This window comes from Eptesicus fuscus, chromosome 9, assembly GCF_027574615.1.
Source record: "Eptesicus fuscus isolate TK198812 chromosome 9, DD_ASM_mEF_20220401, whole genome shotgun sequence".
Taxonomy (NCBI): domain Eukaryota; kingdom Metazoa; phylum Chordata; class Mammalia; order Chiroptera; family Vespertilionidae; genus Eptesicus; species Eptesicus fuscus.
The window spans coordinates 25,761,353-25,784,296 of NC_072481.1; the positions used below are offsets into that span (position 1 = coordinate 25,761,353).

At 46.1% G+C, this 22,944-nt stretch overlaps 2 protein-coding genes across 5 annotated transcripts; one reads left to right on the forward strand and one right to left on the reverse strand.

Moving 5' to 3' along the window:
* Positions 1 to 499: 499 nt before the first annotated feature.
* On the reverse strand, positions 500 to 772 carry LOC103294892 (non-histone chromosomal protein HMG-17-like). The gene has a single exon (XM_054721040.1). It carries the CDS (start codon positions 770 to 772, stop codon positions 500 to 502), a length of 273 nt encoding a protein of 90 aa, XP_054577015.1.
* Positions 773 to 7,979: 7,207 nt separating this feature from the next.
* On the forward strand, positions 7,980 to 22,015 carry PPIE (peptidylprolyl isomerase E). 4 transcript variants are annotated; one of them, XM_008151176.3, is made up of 10 exons: positions 7,980 to 8,028; positions 9,030 to 9,128; positions 10,443 to 10,486; positions 10,957 to 10,983; positions 12,157 to 12,238; positions 12,963 to 13,063; positions 15,034 to 15,157; positions 19,839 to 20,024; positions 20,850 to 20,992; positions 21,190 to 22,015. In XM_008151176.3, exons 1-10 carry the CDS (start codon positions 7,998 to 8,000, stop codon positions 21,256 to 21,258), a joined length of 906 nt encoding a protein of 301 aa, XP_008149398.1. In that variant the 5' UTR covers positions 7,980 to 7,997; the 3' UTR covers positions 21,259 to 22,015. The 4 variants fall into 4 exon arrangements, with proteins under 4 accessions (XP_008149398.1, XP_054576595.1, XP_054576596.1 ...); XM_054720620.1 differs by having other exon boundaries at positions 21,196 to 22,015; XM_054720621.1 differs by lacking the exon at positions 7,980 to 8,028 and adding an exon at positions 8,039 to 8,193 and having other exon boundaries at positions 10,957 to 11,080.
* The last annotated feature ends 929 nt before the right edge of the window (positions 22,016 to 22,944 follow it).

Consider the following 22,944-nt stretch of genomic DNA (forward strand, 5'->3'; position numbering starts at 1 on the left):
AAGGAACTGCTGCTCTTTTGAGGGATGCCATCTCAGTGGTGACACTGGAAAGTCCAGATTGCCCAGCATACTGGAAATCAACTTTTTGGGGTCAGGTCCCAATAGGTCTCTGGGCTTAAGACAGCCAAAGTCTATGCTTAAAGTGGTGAGGGAGGAAAGGACATAAAAACGAATTTTAGTTTTCCCACACGACAAGGTGTTTGTGCCAAGATGGCTAATGTGGGTCAACATCAAGAGATCCCTCCTCCCAGGAACCAAGAGGAAGTTTCTCAAAACTAGAAGGGAAAGGTATTCCCCCCATGTCAGTCCAGCTTTGGAGACATTCTATTAGTACTATATGTCCTTCCCCCAAAAAATAACAATGAAGTGTTCTGTGTGCTAACTACATAGCTTTTTAAAAAGTAAAATAAAATTCTGCATTTTTATAAAACTTGATAAAAAATAGTATTTCAAACTGTACAGTCACCAGAAACACACAGTTATCAAAAATGCACACACTTCACTCGGCATCTCCAGCACCTTCGGCTTGCTGTGCCTGGGCTGTTTTGGGGTTTCCATTTTCTGCAGGGTTATTCCCATCTTTGCCAGCATCAGCTTTCCCCTTTTTCCCTTTCGGTACCTTCTCTCCCTCCTTTGCAGGGGCCTTCTTAGGCTTGGGCTCTGGCTCTGGAGGAGCAGGTTTAGCTGATAACCTGGCAGATCTTCTCTGTGGTTCGTCCTTCACCTTGGCTTTATCTCCTTTAGCATCCCCTTCAGCCTTTCTCTTGGGCATGACGGCCACGGTGGCGGGACGACCGAGCGGGGATGCAGCAGCGCGCGGGCTTTGCTCAGTGCTGGGTCGATCTCGTCTCCTCTCTCTGCTCTGGATGGACTTTTGATGATCTCATATGTCCTTCTTGACTAGTGGTCATAACTCATGAGGTCATTTTATTGACATTTTGTGAGAAAAAAAGAACTTCATTGTCTTTCTATCACCAAGTTTACAAACCACTCGTGTCTGAATCCATCTCTCCTGCCCCCATGAAAATGGAGAAGTGTTCATCTCCTACCTAAAGGCAGCTTCCTGCAAGCCCCCCACTGGGGATCAAGCCTGCAACCTGGGCGTGTGCCCTTGACTGGAATTGAACCTGGGACCCTTCAGTCCGAAGGCCAATGCTCTATCCACTGAGCCAAACTGGCTAGGGTGCAAGTTGACTTTAGAGGCACATTTAACGACTTTGCTATAATTCATTCATGGAAAAGAAATTAGGGGGGAGGAAGAGGAGGAGGAGGGGGAGGGAGGCTGAGAATATAGTGTTTTAAGATCTAGGTTAAAATCCCAGATTTGCCTTATGCTACTTACAGCTACCATGAACTAAGCAAGTTTCACGAGAACTAAGGCTCAGTTTCATCATCTGTGAAGTGTGAAAATAATACATATCTAAATGGGCACTCCTTTAATATACTTTAGGTTATGGTTTTTAAAATAGCATGTCTATTTATGATCCAAGACTGCCGCCCAGAGGTAAAATAAGTTAAATACAATCCCCCAAAGCCTTTTTCTTCTCAAACTGTCCAGCCAAAAACTCAGTATTTGGAAAATCAAATGGCCTGATAACAACTGATCTTTAGTGTCTCCGATGTCTTTGAGTCACAAGATCAGGCTTCCTCAAAGGGAACCAGGAAGGCGTGGCCCAGTTGGTTATTACAGGGCCAAATGGCACCAATGAATTGGTTCCCGGGAAAGGCAAGTTTCTCACCACCACCAATAACACACACACACACACACACACACACACACACACACACACACACACGGAAACCCAAATAGCTTTACAAATAAGTTTTCCACATTTTAAGAAAACAAATTATCCCCTATATTATGCAAACTACTTCAAATAACAAGGTGGGGGGAGGGAAAGCTGATCAATTCATTTTATTAGGTTAACATAGGTTCACAGTCCTTTATCTTAAGCATTTTGGGGGTTTGGGAGTTTAGAAAGATTATGCTGTGTGTAAATTGTATATAGCGTCCCCTCCCCAGCACAGCCTGGACCAGCCTCCGCAATCAAACATGTTAATATTTCTGCAGCAAAACATACTAAGTGGGATAAATAAAAACTGGGGATAACTTCATATCAGTTTAGATGAGGTTTTGCTTCCAAATGAGTTTACTCCACCCCTAGAAAAACCCTATTGCTAGTTGTCAGCACCTTCTAAAGTTTTGGAATTACAGATAAGGATTGTGGGCCTATTAACCAATGCCAAACGAATCTCGGATGCTGATATGAGAAAACAAAATTTACCTCAAACTCGTGAGAATATTTGCAAAAACCCTAAAATAAAATACTAGCAAACAGAATCCAGCAGTGTATAAAAATTACGTCATGACCACTGGAACAGAAGGTGCAGTGCCACGGCTGTGATTACGGATTCAAGTTGGCAATCAGACCCATGAGACACAAGTGAGTTAAGGAGGAGATAAGGCAGATGCTGTATTTTCATCTCACTGGGAGGTCCAGCAGCTTCTCAAGTAGACAAGCTCTTTTGTCACTCACCCGCAGGACGTGTACAGCTACCAGGGGGAAAGCATAGGTGTTGGGGCGGGGGGCGGGGTCACCTTGACTTACAGAAGCTGCGGCCTCTATTTCCCACCAATATTTTATATGATTCTGGCTGTGTAGGCCCACAGCCTATGTGCCCCTTGACAACTCCTCTAAACCCAGGCACACAACAAAGGAGCCACACACAATATCCCCCATTTCTCTTCACTCTGCAGTTTCCAAGGAAGCAGTATTGTGGAAGACCAAGGTCAGTGTCAGGCAGGCATGCATCATCCAGGGCTGAAATTAATTTTCCCTGGACTCACAGAAGGAAAATTTAACATTAGTTAATCTATCACTGTGATTTGGTGATTACTATCACTGGTAAAGGAGAAAAATCATATGATCCTTTCAAAAAGCAGAAGTACAAAAGTAAAGTGGGCTCATAATAAAAATTATGAAGTTAGGAATAGGAGGAAAAATTTAAATTCATTAAAGGCTATCTACCCCAAATCTAACCTTTATACTTAAAAGGAAAGTTTGAAAGTGTTTCCAATAAGTCAGGAACAAGGTAAGATTGCTCTGTATCACTACTGTTCACCATTATTCTAGAGTTCCTGGCCAATGTAATAAGAGAAATAAATAAGAGGCATAAGAATTAGAAAGAAACAACAGTGTCTGTATTTTCAAGTTATATTACTGTCAATTTGGAAAAATTCAAGAAAATCTAGAGAAAAAGTATTTGAACTAATAAGAGAGTTTGGCAGAGCCAGTAGGTACAAGGTCAATGTACAAAAATCAACAGATTACTGTATAAAGAAATAAGAAACTAGGATATACCATTCTCAGTGTCAATTAAAACTATAAGGTATCTAGGGATATAGCTTATAAAAGATGTGCTAGACCTTACGAAGGAAAATACAAAATATTTGTAAAATATAAAAAGAATATTAAAGAATAAATGGAGAGGTATAACATGTGTATGCATGGGAATACTCACTGTCATAAAGATGTCACTTCTTGCCCATCCAGTGTGGCTCAGTGTTTGAGCACTGACCTATGAACAGGAGGTCATGGTTTGATTCCTGGTCTGGGCACATGCCCCGGGTTGTGGACTCAATCCCCAGTAGGGGGCGTGCAGGAGGCAGCAGATCAATGATTCTCATCATTGATGTTTCTATCTCACTCTCCCTCTCCCTGCCTCTCTGAAATAAATAAAAATATATTTAAAACCTCACTGCAGAAAAAAAGATAACTTGGAAAAGAAAAATTACATGCAAAAGAAAAATCACATATGCTTAAAATATATATATATATATATATATATATATATATATATATATATTTATTTATGCTACTTAAATGCAGGAATCTGTAGTAACAGAAGGGTTAAACACAAATTGTGCCCAAACTGAGTTTGAAGGAGCTCAAACCATTCTGAACCACCAAGAACTTCCTCTCCAAATATTTGTATGTAGTGAGTCTAAGTGCGTTGGGGACTGACTGCATAAATAGAGTCCAAAATTAGCTTTTATAGAGGATACAATATTTATAAAGGCTAAGTGATAAAAATCTGCTAATTTGAACCATATTCAAGAGTAGTCACAGGACTTATTTCAACTTAGACCATTGAAAGTTTTTTTCCAGGAAGGGTATTTTGTAATTCATATTGTTCAGAGTTGCCTGCACATGATGATGATGATATAATATGATCAATTTTCTAGTTGTCTTATTATTGCTTGGAAAATTTTTTACAGACAACACACCTCTTTATTGTTTGTACCCATAATACATTGCCTATACTGCCCTGATCTTTTTTTTTTTTTTTTTTAGATTTTTAAAATGTTTGTTTTTTTAAAATTGATTTCAAAAAGGAAGGGAAAGATAGAAATACCAATGATGAGAAAAAATCATTGATTGGCTGCTTCCTGCACTCCCCCCAAACTGGCAATCAAGCTGGCAACCCAGGCATGTGCCCTGACAGGGAATTGAACTGTGACCTCCTGGTTTATGGGTTGATGCTCAACCACTGAGCAACACTGTCCTGGCTATACTGATATGTCATAACTTTTCTTGGAAAAAGTGGTTCTCAAAGTGTGCCTCCCCAGCCAGAAGCTTGTGTCACTAGTTCCCAGTTCCACCCTGGACCTACTAAATCAGCAACTCTGGGAGTGGAGGCCAGAAATCTGTGTTTTAATAAGCCCACCAGATGACTCTGATGCTTGCTCAAGTTCAGAGCCACTGTCTGAGAATTTGGAACCTGCCATAGCTAGGGCTGGAGTCTAGGTCATTGGTGAATCCAGTGCTATGATAAGATGATAGTGAAAGGCAGGAAAAGTGACCACAGGCTCTAGGTCCTGGCACACCTGGACATCACTTTCTCCTGTTACCAGTGAAGAAAAGTGTCCCTGGCCAGCAGAGAGAATGTCTTACCTTCTAGCCCCTCAAACAGTCTCCAGGGTTCAACCACTGAATCAAAGGGAGGAGGACTCCTGGAGGCTGTGGTTGCCGAGTGATGGATGGGCTTTAATTTGGCTCGTTCTTTTCTTCAGGGGGTTCCACTGCTTGCAGCACTTAGCACCTGCTCATGCTCCTTGGGCTGCTCCCCACATAAATGCACCTCCAGGGGTGGCAGCCCACGCCCTGTGATTCAGCCTCGGCAAAGGAGGATCAGGCACCCAATGTGCTATTAATAGAATTTTCCATTTCAACATTATTTGAAAGGAGCTTTTCTCGGCTTCATTCATCAGATATTAACACTCCACTAAATGCCAAGGGATTGTGCCGTGTGGGCTGGAGCTACAGTGGTAAACACATTGACAAGGTCTCTGCTCTCAAAATGCTTCCTCTAGCAGGAGAGAAGGGGGTTTTTAAAAATAGATACAAATTGTACGAAGTGTGATCATGATGTCTAACTGCTCCCGTCAGAAGCCCATGTGTCCCACTCCCCCACTCCTATCACCTACCTAACAGTCTCTAAAGATGGAATTTCCAAAACTTAATGGATTTTTAAAAATCTTTTCTGTAGCCTCAGGAACCTGCTTTTAGGCTTGAGATCATCACTGACCTCAAAGAATCATCTAGACATTGACGTCTAGGAACATCGAGGGTTTCTAGAACATTTTATGAGAGAGGTAGGATGGTTATAATAATGATAACTGTTTTGCTATGCATCCCCTTTGGACCAGTCACTTTGGGGAATCCCTCTGAAAGGGATAATGCAGTCTTTAGAAAAGAGCTGTGCCACTGAAGTCAGCTATTGCAGTTTTGTATATTCAATAAATAAACTCAATACTCAGTCATTATTTGCTAATGTGAGCAAACTACTTGAGCTCACTGGGCGTGGTGGGTCAAATGGGATGATAATCTGTCCCTGAAAAAGTTCGTGAGGACTACACGTCTGTGAGTAGTTGTCCAGCACTAGTCCTGACACAGAGCAGGTGTTCATTTCACCTCCTCCTTCTGATCATATTGCATTTTATTATATACCTGAATATATACATATGAGGATTTATATGGTTGCTTTATAGTCCCACCACTCCTCTCTCAGAGGACTGAATTTGCTCAGAGACTGTTGCCGCTCCTTCCCCGCCCCTGGCATTCTGAATGGTAGCATTCAGGTATTGAAGGGTTGAACTGTCCTCACTTCGATCAGGTTAGGACTGGAGGGAGACAGCCACCATCAACTCTTCCTTAGTCTACGGCATCAACCTCCTGATCTCCACAGCTCAGCCCTCTCCAGCTGGGCAGTGGTCAGAGAGAGCACATTTTATTATTTATTTATTTATGTTTAAATAATTCTTTATTGACTCACTCCAGAGAGCACATTTTAGAACATAAATGTGACCATGAACTCCCCCAGTTACAACCTTTGGTAGCTTCTTCAGGCTCCCAAATCCTCTGCATGGCTTACAGGGCCCTGCATGGTGTGGCTCCTGCCCACCTTCCCTGCCAGATGCCATGTGCCCCACGTTCTGGCCTTTCGATCCTGAGTGTGCAGACGCTGTCTCCTCTCCCTGAAATCCTTTCCCCTGCTTCCTCCTCTCTCAGGCTCCCCTTCCTCCAGGTTTCAGCTTAAATGGGACTTCAGGGAAGTCATAACCCACTGCTCTGTCTAAAACAGGTGGCCCCATCATTTTCTACCACGTATGTCTATCTGTGACTTATGTACAGTAGGTCCTCGGGTTCCGTCGGAGATCCGTTCCTACGGCGCCACCTAACGCGATTTTCGCCGCAAGTGGGAACCCACCTACATAAGCACCTACGTCACTCACATGGAGCACATACACAGCAGTAATGCAGTGAAACAGTAAAAAAAATTTAAAAGAAAGATAACAATTCCTGACCTTTACTTGTGGTAAGTAAATAATAAAAAACATAAAGCACATATGTACATACGTCGAAATGACGGAACTTTTTAAAAAAAATAAATACTGTAAATGGGAGATGGCGACATAACCACGGAACAACATCCGTGACGTAACCCGAGGACTGCCTGTATTAGCTAGTTTACACCAAGAGTCCACACACTTTTCTCCTAAAGAGCCAAGTGTGGGCCATAGGTCTCTTGCCCTTGTAGTGTGAAAGCAGCCACAGACAACACTTTCAGGAATGAGCACGACTGTGTGCCCATAAGCCTTACTTGTGGACACTGAAAATTGAATTTCATACATTTTCATGTGTCACGGGCCATTCTTGTTTTAATGTTTTTCTCAAGTGTTTGAAAATGTAAAAACCAGCCCTAGCTTGCAGGTTGTCCAGGGTTGGCCCGCGGACCATAGTTTATTTGTAGTAGTTTCGTTACAGGAAACCGGAATAAATCAAGCAATGCTCCGAGAGTTTGGAGTCACACTTTATTCACCGCGGTGGGCTCAGAGAAAATGAATTCAAATTCTAAGCAAAGCTACAAGCAGAACTTCCCTTTTCATTAAAGAGCCAGCCCTATGTGTGCTTAGTGGTCATCTCGCTGCTGGCCTTGAAAACAACACAGTTCTATCCAATTAAAAAATACACCTGGCATGGCATTGAGAGTATGGGCCTATCTAGTCTCTGGCCTACAAGGTCAGGCAGCTAAGTTTATCTTCCTCATTATCCAAGCAGGCTAAAGCGGGCTAGAAAGCAAAGTTATTTTTTTTAGAATAAGAGGCTGTCTAAAAAAATAGCAGAGAATTTCAAACAGTAGTTTTACAAAATGATGGGTTCGCCTTCTCAGTTTATTATTTGCGGACCCGGACGGATTGGGCCCAGGATTGTTTCCAGCAGCACTGAGCACCCGGCGGCCCGGACCACGCAGCTCTCCCACCCGGGTGCACCTGCCAGGGCGCCAGACCTTCCCCAGGAGCCCGAGGCAGCACGGGCGCCCCGCAGTGGGCGGGGCCTGCGAGCGCCGAGACGCGGGGCGGGGCCAAGCGGGGGCGGGGCCTGGGAAGGGGGCGGGCCGGGCGCCGGCTTCCGGGGGAAGAGCGCGGGAGCAAGATGGCCACTACCAAGCGTGTGCTGTACGTGGGTGAGCAGGCGCGGGCACCAGGCAGGGTCTGGGCGCGGGACCAGACGCGGAGGGCGGCGAGGAGCTGTCTAGGAGGGATCTGTGGCGGTTCTGTTTTGCTTCAGGGGTTAGCCCGAGACATAAAGGTCTTTCTGGTTCCCTTCCAAGCCCGCTAACCTCTCACAGGTACCCCTTTACCTCCTGGATCCGGAGGATTGGTAGAGGAATATTATGGGCTTCCAGACCCTTGCGCCCATTTATTTTACCAACTTTCGCTTGCAACGGGGCCTCAACCCAGGCCCCAAAGGAAGGGTCCTCAGACTAGCCAGGTAGAAGTGAGAATCACTTCAGTAGCACAGTTTGGTGGGGACGGACATCGATGACATGGGTCTGGGTGCGGGGAGAAAGGATCCCTCCGTCTGGAGAGGTGAGAGCAAACTTTCAAGATGCTGTGATGCTGGAGCTGATGATCCGGTTTTAGCCAGGTAGTCAAAATAGGGGCAAGGGTATTTACTGAAAGGGAGCAGCAAGAGCAAAAGCCCAAAAGTGTGAAATAGCCTTACACTTTATGAGCAAGTGGGTCTTTTTAGGGAACCCAGAGAATTGGGGAAGCAGAGGGGGGACAGCTGAAGAGGTGGGGAGGGCTCCAGTTATGAAAAGCCTGCAGAAGAGTTTGTACTTTATCCTGAGGACAGTAGGAAACCTTTGAAGGAGTTTAAGCAGGGAAGTGATGGGTTAAAATCTGCACATTCCCAGGATCCGTCCAGTTGACTCTGTGGAGGAGAGGAAAATCAATTAAGCTATTGCAATAATTCTGGGACTCGATGAGGGTCTGCAAGAAGGGTGAAGAGAGCAGTGTAATTTGTAAGTGTGGGTGAAGGAGCAGTTGAGAGGAGTACTTATGTACCCAAAGGACTGGATGGAAGGACCTCTCCCCTTAGCTATAGGATGCTAACTGGGCTGCAGGGACTTCTCGAGAGAATAAAGTTCAGTGGCTCAGAAGGCCCTTGGCTTCTTTGCAGGTGGACTTGCAGAGGAGGTAGACGACAAAGTTCTTCACGCTGCTTTTATTCCTTTTGGAGATATCACAGATATTCAGATTCCTCTGGATTATGAAACAGGTGAGTCCTTTTAGTGTCTCTGACGGTCAGAATCCTACTGAGAAAATAACTTAAACATTTTTGTAAGTCCTATCACAGTATACGATATGGTTGGTATGTAGGAAAGTTCTGGAGGGTGCCTCAGTAGGGTAGCATGACAGTGATCTTGATGCAGAAGGAATGTTCTGAGGCTGTGGTTGTGAATGGTAACCTAACTCTGCAGAGTCCCATCTATGGGATTTGAGATAAAACTATTTTCAGTAGCCCAGTAGGAGGATAGATTTTGAGTAGGAAGTTAGATTTGGGGCTCTAAGTGGACCTGAATGTTGTTTCAAACTACCTACTGGGGACCCCGCCACAGCTGCTCCCATCTTGGCAGCTGTGCTATAAACAGGGCAGCAGGAAAGCCTGCCCTAACAATGGGGGCTTGGCCTCTGTGCACCTGGGTAAGTTTTCCTTTAATAGGTATCACAGTTACAGTTCACTTTTCTATTTTACCTTTGTTGTCATTTTTAAGATTGGAGTTTTAGGCCCAGCTCTATCATCGACCCTGCATGGTTGTTAAGCAAGGTCTTTAAATCTTCTGGGCATGGGATCTTTATCTGTAAAAAACAATAAGGCTTTATTGATTCTCTAAAGTTAGTTGGTCAGTTAAATTAACCCTGCTATGCTTGGCCTTTCTAGATAGATCAGCATTTTCCTGAGGATAAAGAATTAGTATCCTTATCCAGGTTCATGCTTTATGTACAGTTGATGCTCAAAATGTATATTTGGCCCTAACTGGTTTGGCTCAGTGGATAGGGCGTCGGCCTGTGGACTGAAAGGTCCCAGGTTCGATTCTGGTCGAGGGCATGTACCTTGGTTGTGGGCACATCCCAGTGGGAGGTGTGCAGGAGGCGGCTGATCTATGTTTCTCTCTTATCGATGTTTCTGACTCTGTTCCTCTTTCTTCCTCTCTGTAAAAATCAATAAAATATATATTTTTAAAAATGTATATTTGGAATGAATAGTTTAAATGGCTTCATTTTTCTAGTTGCCTTGCATGCAAAGGTTAAGGTTTTAATTTGTCTTTGGTAGAAAAATTGGAATACTTTACTTGAAAGATTAAAAGTATAGTTCATTATTGAGCTATGTTCACTAAAAAACAACTTGTAACATAGCTTGAAATGTTTAAACTAGGAAAAAATTAAAGAATGAGATTTCTTCTTCTGAAATAGGGATTGGGTAGAATTTCTAATGTCTGGATATGGCTTGTAACTGGCTTCACTTTCCTTGTGATCATCTTCCTCTTGCCCTTCAGGGTAATTACTTGTTTTTGTTTTCCCTTTTTTTCAGAAAAGCACCGAGGATTTGCTTTCGTTGAATTTGAGTTGGCAGAGGTGAGAAAATTCCGTTAACCTGTGTTTCATCTTGGGCACGTGTTAGTGTTATTGCTGATTACAAAGGGACCTGTGCTCCATTTGGTTGGGTTTCTGGGCCTCATGCTGATGCCTCCAGAGGACAGGAAGTGCTGTCTGAAGAAACACTTCAAATCGTAGACTGTGGTTAACGCTGCAGACCAGCCAGGTCCCCCGTCTTGCTCTGCAGAGCTCCTGCAGCCCCGCTCATTGAGCCTCCTCGCCTGGCAGCACTGGTGGTTATTTCCTATGCCTTCCACTAGATGGCAAAAGGCCGCCCACCAGCCCTGAAGCCAGCCAGGAAGCGCTCTGTCAGACACACATGCAACCTAGGCAGGAACTATAGGGGTGACTTTTTCCTGCTGTGATTTTTTGTGGGGGTTATTTTGGCTACTGAGCGTATGTTTAGACACCACAAGAAGCTAAACTTGTACTTTGTCTTTTCTTGGCAGGATGCTGCAGCAGCCATCGACAACATGGTATAGCCCGGAATCTTCATTCTTACTGAAGTTGGCTTTGGTGGCACAGCGGGCTCCTTGTTCATATATTGGTTTGCTGAACCTCCAAAGTTACAAGGTTGCATGGGAAAGTAAAAACGGTCATCATATGAAATATATTCACTGTGAATTAATCACTTATAAGGTTAATCCTCACTCAAATATCTGTCCCCATTAACAATACTATAAATACTAATCATCCTTATTGGCCAATCTTTCACTGACTACCCCATGTCCAGGGAATAAATTGCAAACACTATGCAATCTGATTGCACAGTGAAGTTGCATATTTTGCAAAAGAGGCAGGATTCCATGAAGTGTTAGACCAGTTAACGATGATCAGAGAAATTCAATAAGGATAATGACAGGGTGTGCTACTGATGCAAATGATTTGAATGTCCTGGAGAGGTCCTTGGGGAAAATGATGAAGTTCTGGAGTTTTTGTGCCCTCTTTGAGATCCCTGTGCTTTTAATGTCAGATACACAGTGCGAAGGTGTCCTATCATCCTGTGGTTTAGAATTTTGTTGGAAAATATACTGCAAATTAATCAGCACCCGCTGCATATGTGTCCTGCAAATCCGTGCATAGTTAAACCTGAATTTGAACTATAAGAAATTTATTTTCATTTTTAGTTTCATCACAGGAAAGTCCGAGTCAAACCTTTTTTTCTTTACTTTTTATGATAAATTTTTCTTCACTGCTTTAAATGGATTCATGTTAAGTGTCCTTTCCTGGGACCAGTTATCTTTGGATGTAAGATTCTCCTCTATTCCTGGTCTCTGTTCGCCGAACATATTCCTCAATTACCAGAGAGCGATCATTTCTCACCATTTCAAAGCTGATCTTGACTTTTGAAGGTGAACTCGGGTACTTGGGAACCGCATTTACCCTCATAACTCTGAACCCGGAGGTACTATTGGTAGCACAGTTCTTTGCTGGCGTTGAAAGGAAGGAGGTGTGTGACGGCTCCAGGGAGACGTCTCCCTGCACCCCAAGGGCTGCTTTGTGGTGGGTGCAGAGCTTGCTGTTAGGAGCTCAGGGATTCAGGGAGAACAAATTGGAGCACGCCTCTGGTATCTGAAGTACATGGAAAACCTGTCTGACTCTCTGTCACCCTAACAGAGTTTAAGCAGCTGAATTTTCCATCTTTTCAGAATGAATCTGAGCTCTTTGGACGGACAATTCGAGTCAATTTGGCCAAACCAATGAGGATTAAGGAAGGCTCTTCCAGACCAGGTGAGTGGGGCCACCACAGGCTCCCCATCATGTCTCCAGTGTGGCCTTAGTTGCATTTCTGTCCCTATTACCTGGAAGTGGGTGCTGAGTGCCACTCCTGGTGAACAGGAGTAGACGAAGGGCACGCGCCACCTTTGTGGGGAATAAGAAGAGTTTGAGCTTCTCAGGGCAATTGTTTCCTTTATGGAGAAACCCTGCCTGCTCCCTTACCTTTCCCAGTTTTCTCGTTCCTGGGGAGTTCCACCAAGGGCAGAACTGGCAAGACTACACTTTTCCCTTTGACGTGGCTTTGTCCCTTAGCCCTGCTGAGCGCTGGACCTCAGGGCTGACACTCCCGGTGGGAACTGGCCTTACCTTGGGAGTTCCCCAGGCGGAATCTGTGGCTGAGAGGGCCACAGAGTATGTCCCACTTTGCTGACCAAAGAGCTACTTAGCAGTGGGCTCATCGCTGGGATCTCTGTTGTTGTTGTTAACTTCTCCCGAAGACATTTCCCATTGGCTTTAGAGTGGAAGGGAGGGGGAGAAAGAGAGAGAAACATCAATGTGAGAGAGGCACATTGGTCGGTTGCCTCCTGCATGTGCCCCAATCAGGGCCGGGAATCAAGCCCTTGACCGGAATCAAACCTGGGACCCTTCGGTCTGTGAGCTGACGCTCTATCCACTGAGCCAAACCGGCTAGGACAAGCTTGAGTCTCTCGACATTTGTTTGCTTCTTTCCCTTCAGTTTGGTCAGATGACGACTGGTTGAAGAGGTTCTCTGGGAAGACTCTGGAAGAGAATAAAGAGGAAGAGGGGTCGGAGCCCCCCAAAGCGGAAGCTCAGGAGGTGAGAGGGAGGCTCTCTTCTGGAGGAGAGGCTGGCGCTTCCACAGGAGACTTCTCAAAGTTTTATGGGAACTTGAAAATATGTATACACAAGTAGAGAGGGTGAAAGGGACCTCTAGTGCTTTGGTGAGGGCGCTATGAGGGAACTACGAGAGAGGCTTTAAGCCTCTCGTCCTTGTGCTCTGGGCAATGAACTTGTCCGCTTCTTAGCTCAGCTTAGGTACTGATTTGTGATTGGCAGCTGAGGAGGAGGAGGCCCCCCCCCCCCCCCCGTGAGGAAGAGTAGTGAGTGCTCCTCCTGGTCCTCCCTCCTCCTCCAAAGGCCCACGGTATTCCTGGTCCTGTCCCGACAGGAGAGTGCGGACGGGGTCGTGGTACCATCCCTGCAGCCTCTACACAGGTCTGAGGCTCTCGCTCCCTCGGAGACCCGCCTAGGCCCTTGCTCCTGGTTCTCAGCATACCTCTCTCTCTGAGCATTGCTTCTCAGGCCTTTCCCTCCCTCGTGAATGCTGCTTCTCTCTTGGCTCATGGCCTCGCTCTCTTCCTTCGATCAAAATAGTGGCAGCCAGTCTGATTTTCACAGCCTCTCCTGTGCTACTGCCTCCACGGTCTATTTCTAGTGTTGAGCTTTAGACGTTGTGCTGCAAAGCTCACAGGCAGCTTCAAATTGCTGGAAACTAGCTCCCTAACTAGTCTTCTGCCTAGAATCTTGCTCTCCTCCAGTCTTTCCTAAAGACGGCTAGACTGATCTTTTTAAAGCACAAGGCCAATCATGTGACTCTCCTACTGATAACTTTTCTGACTCCCCATCACCTGTCCCTCGAGATAAAGGTCAAGAGGGACTCTCTAAGTTCTTGACCCTGCCCCCTCCCCTCTCCACATTGCAGCCCCCACTTGGTAAAACCAGGCTTTGTATTTCCCTCTGTGTCTCTGCTTTTGTACAGGCTACTCAAGTGCTTGTTGCCTTTCTCTTTCTAAGCAGCAAACTCTGTGAGGATAGGGGCCTTGTATTATGCATCTTGTTAATTAATAAAAATATCAGATGGGGTGATGTGATTAAGAGCAAGGACTGGGTGTGTTGTGTGTTTAGGTTTGAATTCCAGCTTTACTGCTTACCACCTCTGTGATCTTGGGCAAGTGACTGAACTTCAATGTGCCTCGGTTTCCCCATCTATAAAATGGGGATAGTAGTGGTCCTGACCTAGGGTGGTTCTGAGGATTAAATGAGCTAATATACGTAAGACGTTTAGAATAGTATTCTGTGCATGGCAAGTGCTATGTGAGTATTTGCTGCTACTGCTGTTGTTAGCAGCAAATGATAGAAATAGTATCTTCAGTACATTTGTTAAACTGAACCACGGACATGTTATGAATCTTTGACTTTTCTCTTTGGAACAAATATGATGGCTGTATTAAATGTCTCCTTGTCCTCTGCTTAGCTTTGTCTACTTGGGGATAAGGCAAGGCCCCCTCCACCTCTTCCATTGTCTCTGAGCACTTAGGCCCAAGCCAGAGGGCTGCCCTCCTTGCTTCCACGGTAGCCAGCCTTTGGATGCACATAACTAAGCATAGAAGGAGGGGATGGTGCTACATAAAAGGGTCCGTTTAACTGGAGTAAGGTGAGTGGGCTTGAGCTGGTGTTTGAAGGTGTTGAGAGTTGTGTTGGGCCAGAACAGTGTTGTTCCGTGACTGCAGGGAGGGTGGAGTAAGCCTGTGTCTGAGGCCCAATGTGATGAGATAACGTGCCTGTGGGCTGGAGTTAGACAACGCTGAGGTCTGCTGTCACTGATGTCCAACTCCATGCTGGCCATGGCCTCTGCCTCCTGCAGCCCCCGCGGGGCCCAGGCCGCCCCTGTCGGCACCTCACTCCAGCCTGCTCCCTGCATTTGGGTTCTGGGTGTATATGCAGAAGACTACTCGCTGCCCTGCTCAGGGAGTTCTCTCTAACCTAGTGATTTCTTCTTCACCCAGGGAGAGCGCACTGCCAAAAAGGCCCGGTCAAACCCTCAGGTGTACATGGACATCAAGATTGGGAACAAGCCAGCCGGCCGCATCCAGATACTCCTGCGCTCAGACGTCGTTCCCATGACGGCAGGTGAGCAGGCTCCAGTCGGTTCTCCAGGGCCTCAGTTCTGGTGCCCTTGACATTGTTTCTGACCTGAGTAGTGGATCCGGAAATCTAGTAACAGATAGTGTGAGCAAACGTTTTAAAGCTTTATGAGTGCTGGTTTACTATTATTTAATACTTTTAAAAAAATATTTATTAGTAAACATAGCCCTGGCCAGATTGCTCAGTTGGTTGGAGCATCGTCCCATACACCAAAAGGTGATGGGTTCGAAGCCCAGTCAGGACACATATGGGAGGCAACCTATTGATGTTTCTCTCTCACATCCATGTGTGTGTTTTTTCTCTCTCTCCTCCTTTCCTCTCTCTCTAAAAGCAATAAAAACATTTAAAAATGAAAATAAGTCCTAACCGGTTTGGCTCAGTGGATAGAGCGTCGGCCTGCAAACTCAAGGGTCCCAGGTTCGATTCAGGTCAAGGGCATGTACCTTGGTTGAGGGCACATCCTCAGTAGGGGGTGTGCAGGAGGCAGCTGATTGATGTTTCTCTCTCATCAATGTTTCTAACTCTCCCTCTCCCTTCCTCTCTGTAAAAAATCAATAAAATATATATATTTTTAAATAAAATAAAATCATCTTTCCTCTTTGTCTTTATATAGTTACCATAATTTTGGTTAGGTCTTGGGTTATTTTAACTATGTAAGTAAGCATCAAGCCGTATAACTTCTTTTATACATAACCTTTTGGTTTTCCCGCAATTCAGAATTGTCTTGCTTTCTCATTTGCTTAGTCTTCTATGCATTTCTTCCTGATTGTGTCCCAGATTCTCCTGCCTTTATAAATCTCTCATGTTCAGACACATCAGATATTCTGTCAATTTCGCTTTCTCGTAGTAGCTCCACCTTGAGCCCTGTGGCTGCTCTAGCCTGGACCGGCTGCTCTCCAGGCCTTCTCACAGCAATTGTTGTGGGATCTCCTGTTTCATCTCTTATGTTGCCACCTCTGTTGTCTTCTTTTTTGGTTACTCCCTCGTCTCAGTAGAGGACATACTTTTGTAGCTTCTGCAGAAAAGTACTTGGGAGGTAACTTCTTGGAGACTGATGTCTGAAAAAATGTGCCTTCCCACTTGATTGATAGGTAGGGTGTAGGATTCTAGAGAGGGCTAATGCCATTCTGATGCTTGGTCCTTTGTACAAAACCTCTTTTTTTCTTTTTTCTATCTAGAGCTGTGCTGTTCAATATGGAGGCCGCTAGCCACATGTGACCATTTAAATTAAATTACACTAGCCAAGTGCTGAATAACTGTTAGATAATGCTGGTCTAGCGCCTTGGAGGGTCTGTTTATCCTGTTTTCAGAAACAATGTGCTTTCGGATTTATTTCCTTTTATCCGTCATGCTGACTTTTTGGTGGGTCCTACTGTATTAGTTTTCTTTTGCTGCTGCAACAACTCAGCACAGACTTAGCAGCTTACAAGAACACCGAAGTACTGGCGTACAGAAGTCCGACGTGGGTCTCACTGGGCTAAACCAAAGGTGGCAGCCGGGTTGCTGCCTTCCTTACTGGAATCTCTAGGGGAGGAGCTGTTTCCAGGGACATCAGGTTGTTGGCAGGATTTAGTGTCCTGCATCTGTAGGACGGAGGTGCCCGCTTCCCAGCTGGCCGTCCGCTGGGGCTGTCTCCGGCTTCTAGAGGCTGGCGGCCCCTTCCTCCACCTTCAGAGCCAGCGGTGGTGGATCGGTCGGTCTCACGGTGAGCTTTGGGTGTTTCTCTCTTTCTTCGTGACTTCAGCTGGGAAAGCTTCAGTTATAGGCTCATAATTTATTAGGCCCATCACTGTCCCCATCTCAAGGTCCATAACCGTAGTCCCATCTGCAGAGTGCCTCTGCCCTAGCGTACCTCCGGTTCCAGCGACTGGGGCACGGACATCCTTGGGGAGAATTGTTCTGCATCCCACACTTATCAGTCAGGACAGTCTGTTTTATCCTTTGGTTTGGGAATATTTCCTTGAATTTTCTTTGCTTTTGTCCCCTCTGGTTTCTCTCATTTCTCTCTGTAACATTTCTAAATGTTCTTTTTTTATAGCACCCTGTGATTATGTCATGCAGGTAATAAGTTTCGGGTTTACAGTTCTATAATACATCTGTAGATTGCGTTGTGTGCTCACCCCAAGTCAAGTCTCCTTCCATCACCATTTATATGCCCCCCTTTATGCTGTTCATACTCACCCGACCCTCTTACCCTCTGGTAACCTTATACTGTTATCTGTGTCTGTGAGTTTGTTTGTTTTGTTTTTATGTTTGTTCCTTTTTTATATCCCACATATGAGTAAAATCTTATGGTTCTTGCCTTTTCTGTCTAACTTACTTCACTTAGCATGATACTTTCAAGATCTATCCATGTTGTCACAAATGGTAATATTTCATCACTTTTTATGGCCACATCTTTATCTAGTCATCTATCAAAAGATACTTAGGTTGTTTCCATGTCTGGGCTATTTAAACAGGCTTTCAACAAGACTTACTGCTTTTATAGCTACTTTTGCCCTCTTATCTGAGCTTTTGGTGTTTGTGCAACATAAACTGAGTTGCTTCTTGGCTTGACCAGCTTAAAATTCAATTTTCTTAGGTCTGTTATATCAGTTATGACTCTTCTATTTGTTTTTAAGTTTTCAAAAGTTTTTGTTGCTGTTGTCTCCTTTTTTTCCTTCACTTTATCCATTTTTAAGTGTATAATTCAGTGTCATTACTTGTATTCACAGTGTATACAACCATCACTAGTATTTATTTTCAATTTTTTTATTACCCCAAACAGCAGCTCTGTACTCACTAGACAATAACTCTCCATGCACTTTTCCCCCAGCTCCTGGAAACCTCTGATCTACTTTCTGTCTTTCTGCATTTGCCTACCTGAGATATTTTATATAAATAGAATCATATGCCCTAACCGGTTTGGCTCAGTGGATAGAGTGTCGGCCTGCGGACTGAAGGGTCCCAGGTTCGATTCCAGTCAAGGGCATGTACCTTGGTTGCGGGCACATCCCCAGTAGGGGGTGTGCAGGAGGCGGCTGATTGATGTTTCTCTTTCATCAATGTTTCTAACTCTCTATCCCTCTCTTTTCCTCTCTGTAAAAATCAATAAAATATATTTTAAAAAATAATAATAAATAAATAAATAAATAAATAGAATCATATAATAGTTGTCCTTTATGTCTGGCTTATTCCACTGAGCATAACATTTCCAAATGTCATCTGGGTCATAGCACAGATCAGTACTTCATTTTTATGACCAAACAATATTCCCTCGTGTGGATAGACCACATTCTGTTTATCCATTCATTTTTTGTTGGACACTTGATCATTGCTTTCACTTTCTGGCTATTGAGAATAATGCTGCTATGAACATCCATAACAACATACGTGTTTAAATCCTTGTTTTCAGTTCTCTTGGGTATACACCTAAGAGTAGAAATGCTGGGTCATAAGGGAATTTTATGTTTAACTTTTTGAGGAACTTCAGGCTGTCTTCCGTAGCAGCTGCACCATTTACATTTCACCAGCAGTGTATAAGGATTCCAATTCCCCCATATCCTCGCCAGCATTTGCTATTTTTGTTTATCACAGCCATCCTAGTAGATGTAAAGTGGGGTCTCATTATGGTTTTGTTTATGTTTTTAATCCTCACCTGAGGATATTTTTCCATTGATTTTAGAGAGAGTGGAAGAACTAGGGAAAGAGAGAAACATCGATGTGAGACAAACACATTGATTGGTTGCCTCCTGCACGCGCCCTGACCAGGGCCTGGGCCAGGGCGGAGCCTGCAGCTGAGGTATGTGCCCTTGACCGAAATTGAACCCAGGACCTTTCTGTCCATAGGCCGACTCTATCCACTGAAGCAAACTGCCTAGGGCTCATTATGGTTTTTAAAATATTTATACTTTTATTGATTTCAGAGAGGAGTGGAAAGGGAGAGAGAGATAGAAATATCAATGATGAGAGAGAATCATTGATGGGCTGCCTCCTGCACACCCCCTCCTGGGGATTGAGCCTGCAACCTGGGCATGTGCCCTGACTGGGAATCGAACCATGACCTCCTGGTTCATAGGCCAGCGTTCAACCACTGAGCCATGCCGGCCAGGCCATCTCATATGGTTTTGATCTACATTTCCCTAATGACTAATGTTGAGCATCTTTTCATGTGCTTTGTTGGCTATTTGTATATCTTCTTTGGAGAAATGTCTATTCCAGTCTTTTGTTGAGTTGTAGGAATTTGTTATATATACTGAATATTAAACCCTTATCAGATATGATTTGCAAATATTTTCTCCCATTTTATGAATGGCCTTTTCACTCTTAAGAGTGTCCTTTGATGCATATAAGTTTTTAATTTTGATGAAGTTCTAATTCATATATTTTTTTCTTTTATCAATGCTTTTGGTGTCGTATTTAAGAAACAGTTGCCAAATCCAAAGTCACAAAGATTTGCCCCTCTGTTTTCTTCTAAGATCCTGTTTGGTTTTTCTTTTTAAAAATTACTTTACCAACGGTTTAGTGTGGAATGGAGCTAGAATGCATGTACTCCTCCCTCTGGTTAGAATCCCCTGTAGTCCTTTAAGATGTCAGTATCACAAAACAGAGTGGACAGAGTCTCGTTACAGGGAGGTTTTGTTTGCTTGTGTTTTAACCTGAGCACCTTTTCCTGTCTCAACCCCAGAGAATTTCCGTTGCCTGTGCACCCACGAGAAGGGCTTTGGCTTCAAGGGGAGCAGCTTCCACCGCATCATCCCCCAGTTCATGTGCCAGGGCGGCGATTTCACCAACCACAACGGCACCGGGGGCAAGTCCATCTACGGGAGGAAGTTCGATGATGAGAACTTCATCCTCAAGCACACGGGACCAGGTGGGACCTGATGAGTGGGTGTGCGGAGGGGCCCGGGCCTGGCGGGATGCCTGTGCGGGATGGGGTGTCGCTGTGGTTCTGGCCAGGGGTCGGTGCAGGAGGAGACCCTGCTAGTGAAGAGGGGAAAGGGTTCGCCTGGCTAGAGCGGGCTTTCTTTTCACCACCGTGTCTGGAAAGCAGCTGACACATCAGAAACACACGGTAAGGACGTGAATATTTAAAACACTCGCAGGCTGGCCTGTTCGGTGTCCGACACCCTGCTCTGCTCTGCACTGAGAGTGGAGCGGGACATGCATGGTCCATCCACAGGGCACCGTGCCGAGGCCCAGCGGGCAGAGCGGCTTTCTCACCACCACGCCCCAGCCGCAGCGCCTCGTGCCACACGCCCGCAGCCCACCGACCTGGGCCTTCGACACACTCAGATGGCCCCTCCCCCAGAGAGCCTTCCATGTAGTGCACCAGCGCACGTCACACACACGGTCCCTATGTGGCTGCCTCCGCGTCCGTCCCTGCGCAGGTGTCTGTGTGCCTGGCCTCGCTCTGTCATGGCCGTCGGCACAGCTCTCTCTTCGTGACTCTTTCCCACGGGGCTGAGCTCCCCCAGAGCTGGGACCGTGTCCCCAGGCTGAGCACGGGCCTGGTTACAAAGGAGATAGGAAGTGCTTGTTGAGTGAATGGAAGGTTGAATCCGGCTAAAGTGATTGAACCTGCTCACCGTGTCACTGCCGTCAGTTGAGGGGGAGAGACATCGCATGGTCTGTCCGTCCCCGCGTGGGCCTGGCTGAGGGAGCCGGGTGGAGGGACTGACTGCTCGTTCCCCCCCAGGCCTGCTCTCCATGGCCAACTCCGGCCCAAACACCAACGGCTCCCAGTTCTTCCTGACGTGTGACAAGACGGACTGGCTGGACGGCAAGCACGTGGTGTTCGGGGAGGTCACGGAAGGCCTGGATGTCTTGCGGCAGATCGAGGTGGGTGCCGCCCGGGCCCTCGGTGCACAGCCCATGGGACAGCGGAGTGGCGGCCTGTGGCCTGGGGGGGGAGAGGGGGGCGGCTGCTCCAGGAGGAGGCGGCTCTGCTCAGCCTGGGATTGGGGGGGATGGGTGTCCCTGAGCCCCTTTAATCCTCACCCTCCCTCCCCTTTTTCTCTTCTGTTCCGCCCGCAAAGGCGCAGGGCAGCAAGGACGGGAAGCCGAAGGAGAAGGTGATCATCTCCGGCTGTGGGGAGTACGTGTGAGCCGCTTTCTCCGCACAGCCCGCCATCCGGGACCCGGCCGCCCGGGACCCGCACTTGTGACACGGGGTCTGTGCCGGGGCCTCGGGGTCAGCGTGGAGCAGCTCCTCTGTGGGCGCGGCCTGGCCTTCCTCTGGCTCTTCCCCAGTGAGGCCGCGGGCCGGAGCCCGCACAGGCGCCACCCTCCCCACCGGGACGGCTGCGTGTGGCTTTCTAGGCCTTTGCTGCCAGGGCCTCTCCTGGGCCCAGCAGTGTGGCTCTGGGCGTTTCTTCTGGTAAAATAAACCCGAGTTCCTGTATTGCTGCCTCCAGCTTGTCCCTGGGAGACTGCACCTATGGCTGAGCTGTCACGCTGAGGTAGGCGGGCGAGGAAGTAGGGCATAGTGTCTCCCCCACAGCTTGTCCTTCCTTTCTTGGGCATAGTTCCTGAGATGCCAGGTGATGTATCTTCAAGCCAGATATTCTTGTCAGACCCTTGTCAGGACAAAGGACGTCAGGGACCGTGGAAAAGTTCCCATCTGTTGCCGCTGCTGCTAAACTGAAGCTGGCTAGTCATAGCCAACACGCGTACTTACGAGTCTCAGTGATTCATTTATTTGTTCACTTCTGTTCTACAGAATTTAAAAAATGACATTTATAACTCAACGTGCCTTTTCCATGCCAGATACTATGCTTATTTGTCAGGAGACAGGAGGTCAGCGCATACCTGAGCCTAATCCAGCCTGCTGCCTATTTTTATGAATAAAGTTTTATTGGAGCACAGCCACATCATTTGTTTACTTGGTGTCTATGGCTGCTTTCTCACTGCAGCAGCATTGTTGAATGTTCCCAATATTAGAGTTCTCCAGAGAAACAGAACCAAGAGGACGCTGTAGATCTGCATATGTAAAGAGAGATTTATTTTAAGAATTGTTCTGTGATTGTGGGAGTTGGCAAGTCGGAAATCTGCGGGCAGACCAACAGGCTGGAGACCAGGGGAGAGCTGAGTTGCAGTTCAAGTCCAAAGGCCGTCTGGAAGCAGGATTCCTCCTCCCCTGGGCGAGGCCTTTGCTGCTAGGGCTTCTCCTGGGCCCACCAGCGTGGCTCCTGGGTGTTTCTTCTGGTAAAATCAGTCGGTTTATTTTACCAAGTTCAATAAGTTCTAGAAAGAAATGGGCGGCCGCAGTCCTTTCTCTCTTGAGGCCTTCAATTGATTGTGTGAGGCCTACCCACATTATGGAGGGTAACTGCTTTATTTCAGCTGTGCTGGTTTAAATGTTCATCACATCCGAAATGTACCTTCACAGCATCATCTGGGCTGGTGTTTAACCAAATATTGGAATACATGACCTAACCAAGTTGACACACAAAGTTAACCAGCACAGTCCCCCAAAATTTACTACCTGAACCTTTACAGAAAGTGCTGACCCTGAAGGAGACAAAACCGTCCCACCTCCATGCTGAGCTCACAGTCTGGTCCTACTATGCGCAGCCACTGCTTGGAGCCGAGGTGGGCTAGCTTCTCTCCACTCCCCGCCCATGTTCTGGTTGACCAGGTGGTTTTAAAGGTCCCGCCCCTGTGAAGGCTCTGAGCAGGGACTGAGCTCTGTGGCCACACCACTCAGAATCCACTGCCCTGGTTTTGTTTATTATTGATTTCAGAGAGGGAGGGAGAGGGAGAGATAGAAACATCAGTGAGGAAAGAGAATC

Coding starts and splice junctions, on each gene's coding strand:
- LOC103294892 (XM_054721040.1), bottom strand. CDS start 772: ATGCCCAAGAGAAAGGCTGAAGGGGATGCTAAAGGAGATAAAGCCAAG.
- PPIE (XM_008151176.3), top strand. CDS start 7,998: ATGGCCACTACCAAGCGTGTGCTGTACGTGG. Junction 13,064..15,033: donor CCAAAGCGGAAGCTCAGGAG/GTGAGAGGGAGG, acceptor TTCTTCACCCAG/GGAGAGCGCACTGCCAAAAA. Junction 15,158..19,838: donor CGTCGTTCCCATGACGGCAG/GTGAGCAGGCTC, acceptor TCTCAACCCCAG/AGAATTTCCGTTGCCTGTGC.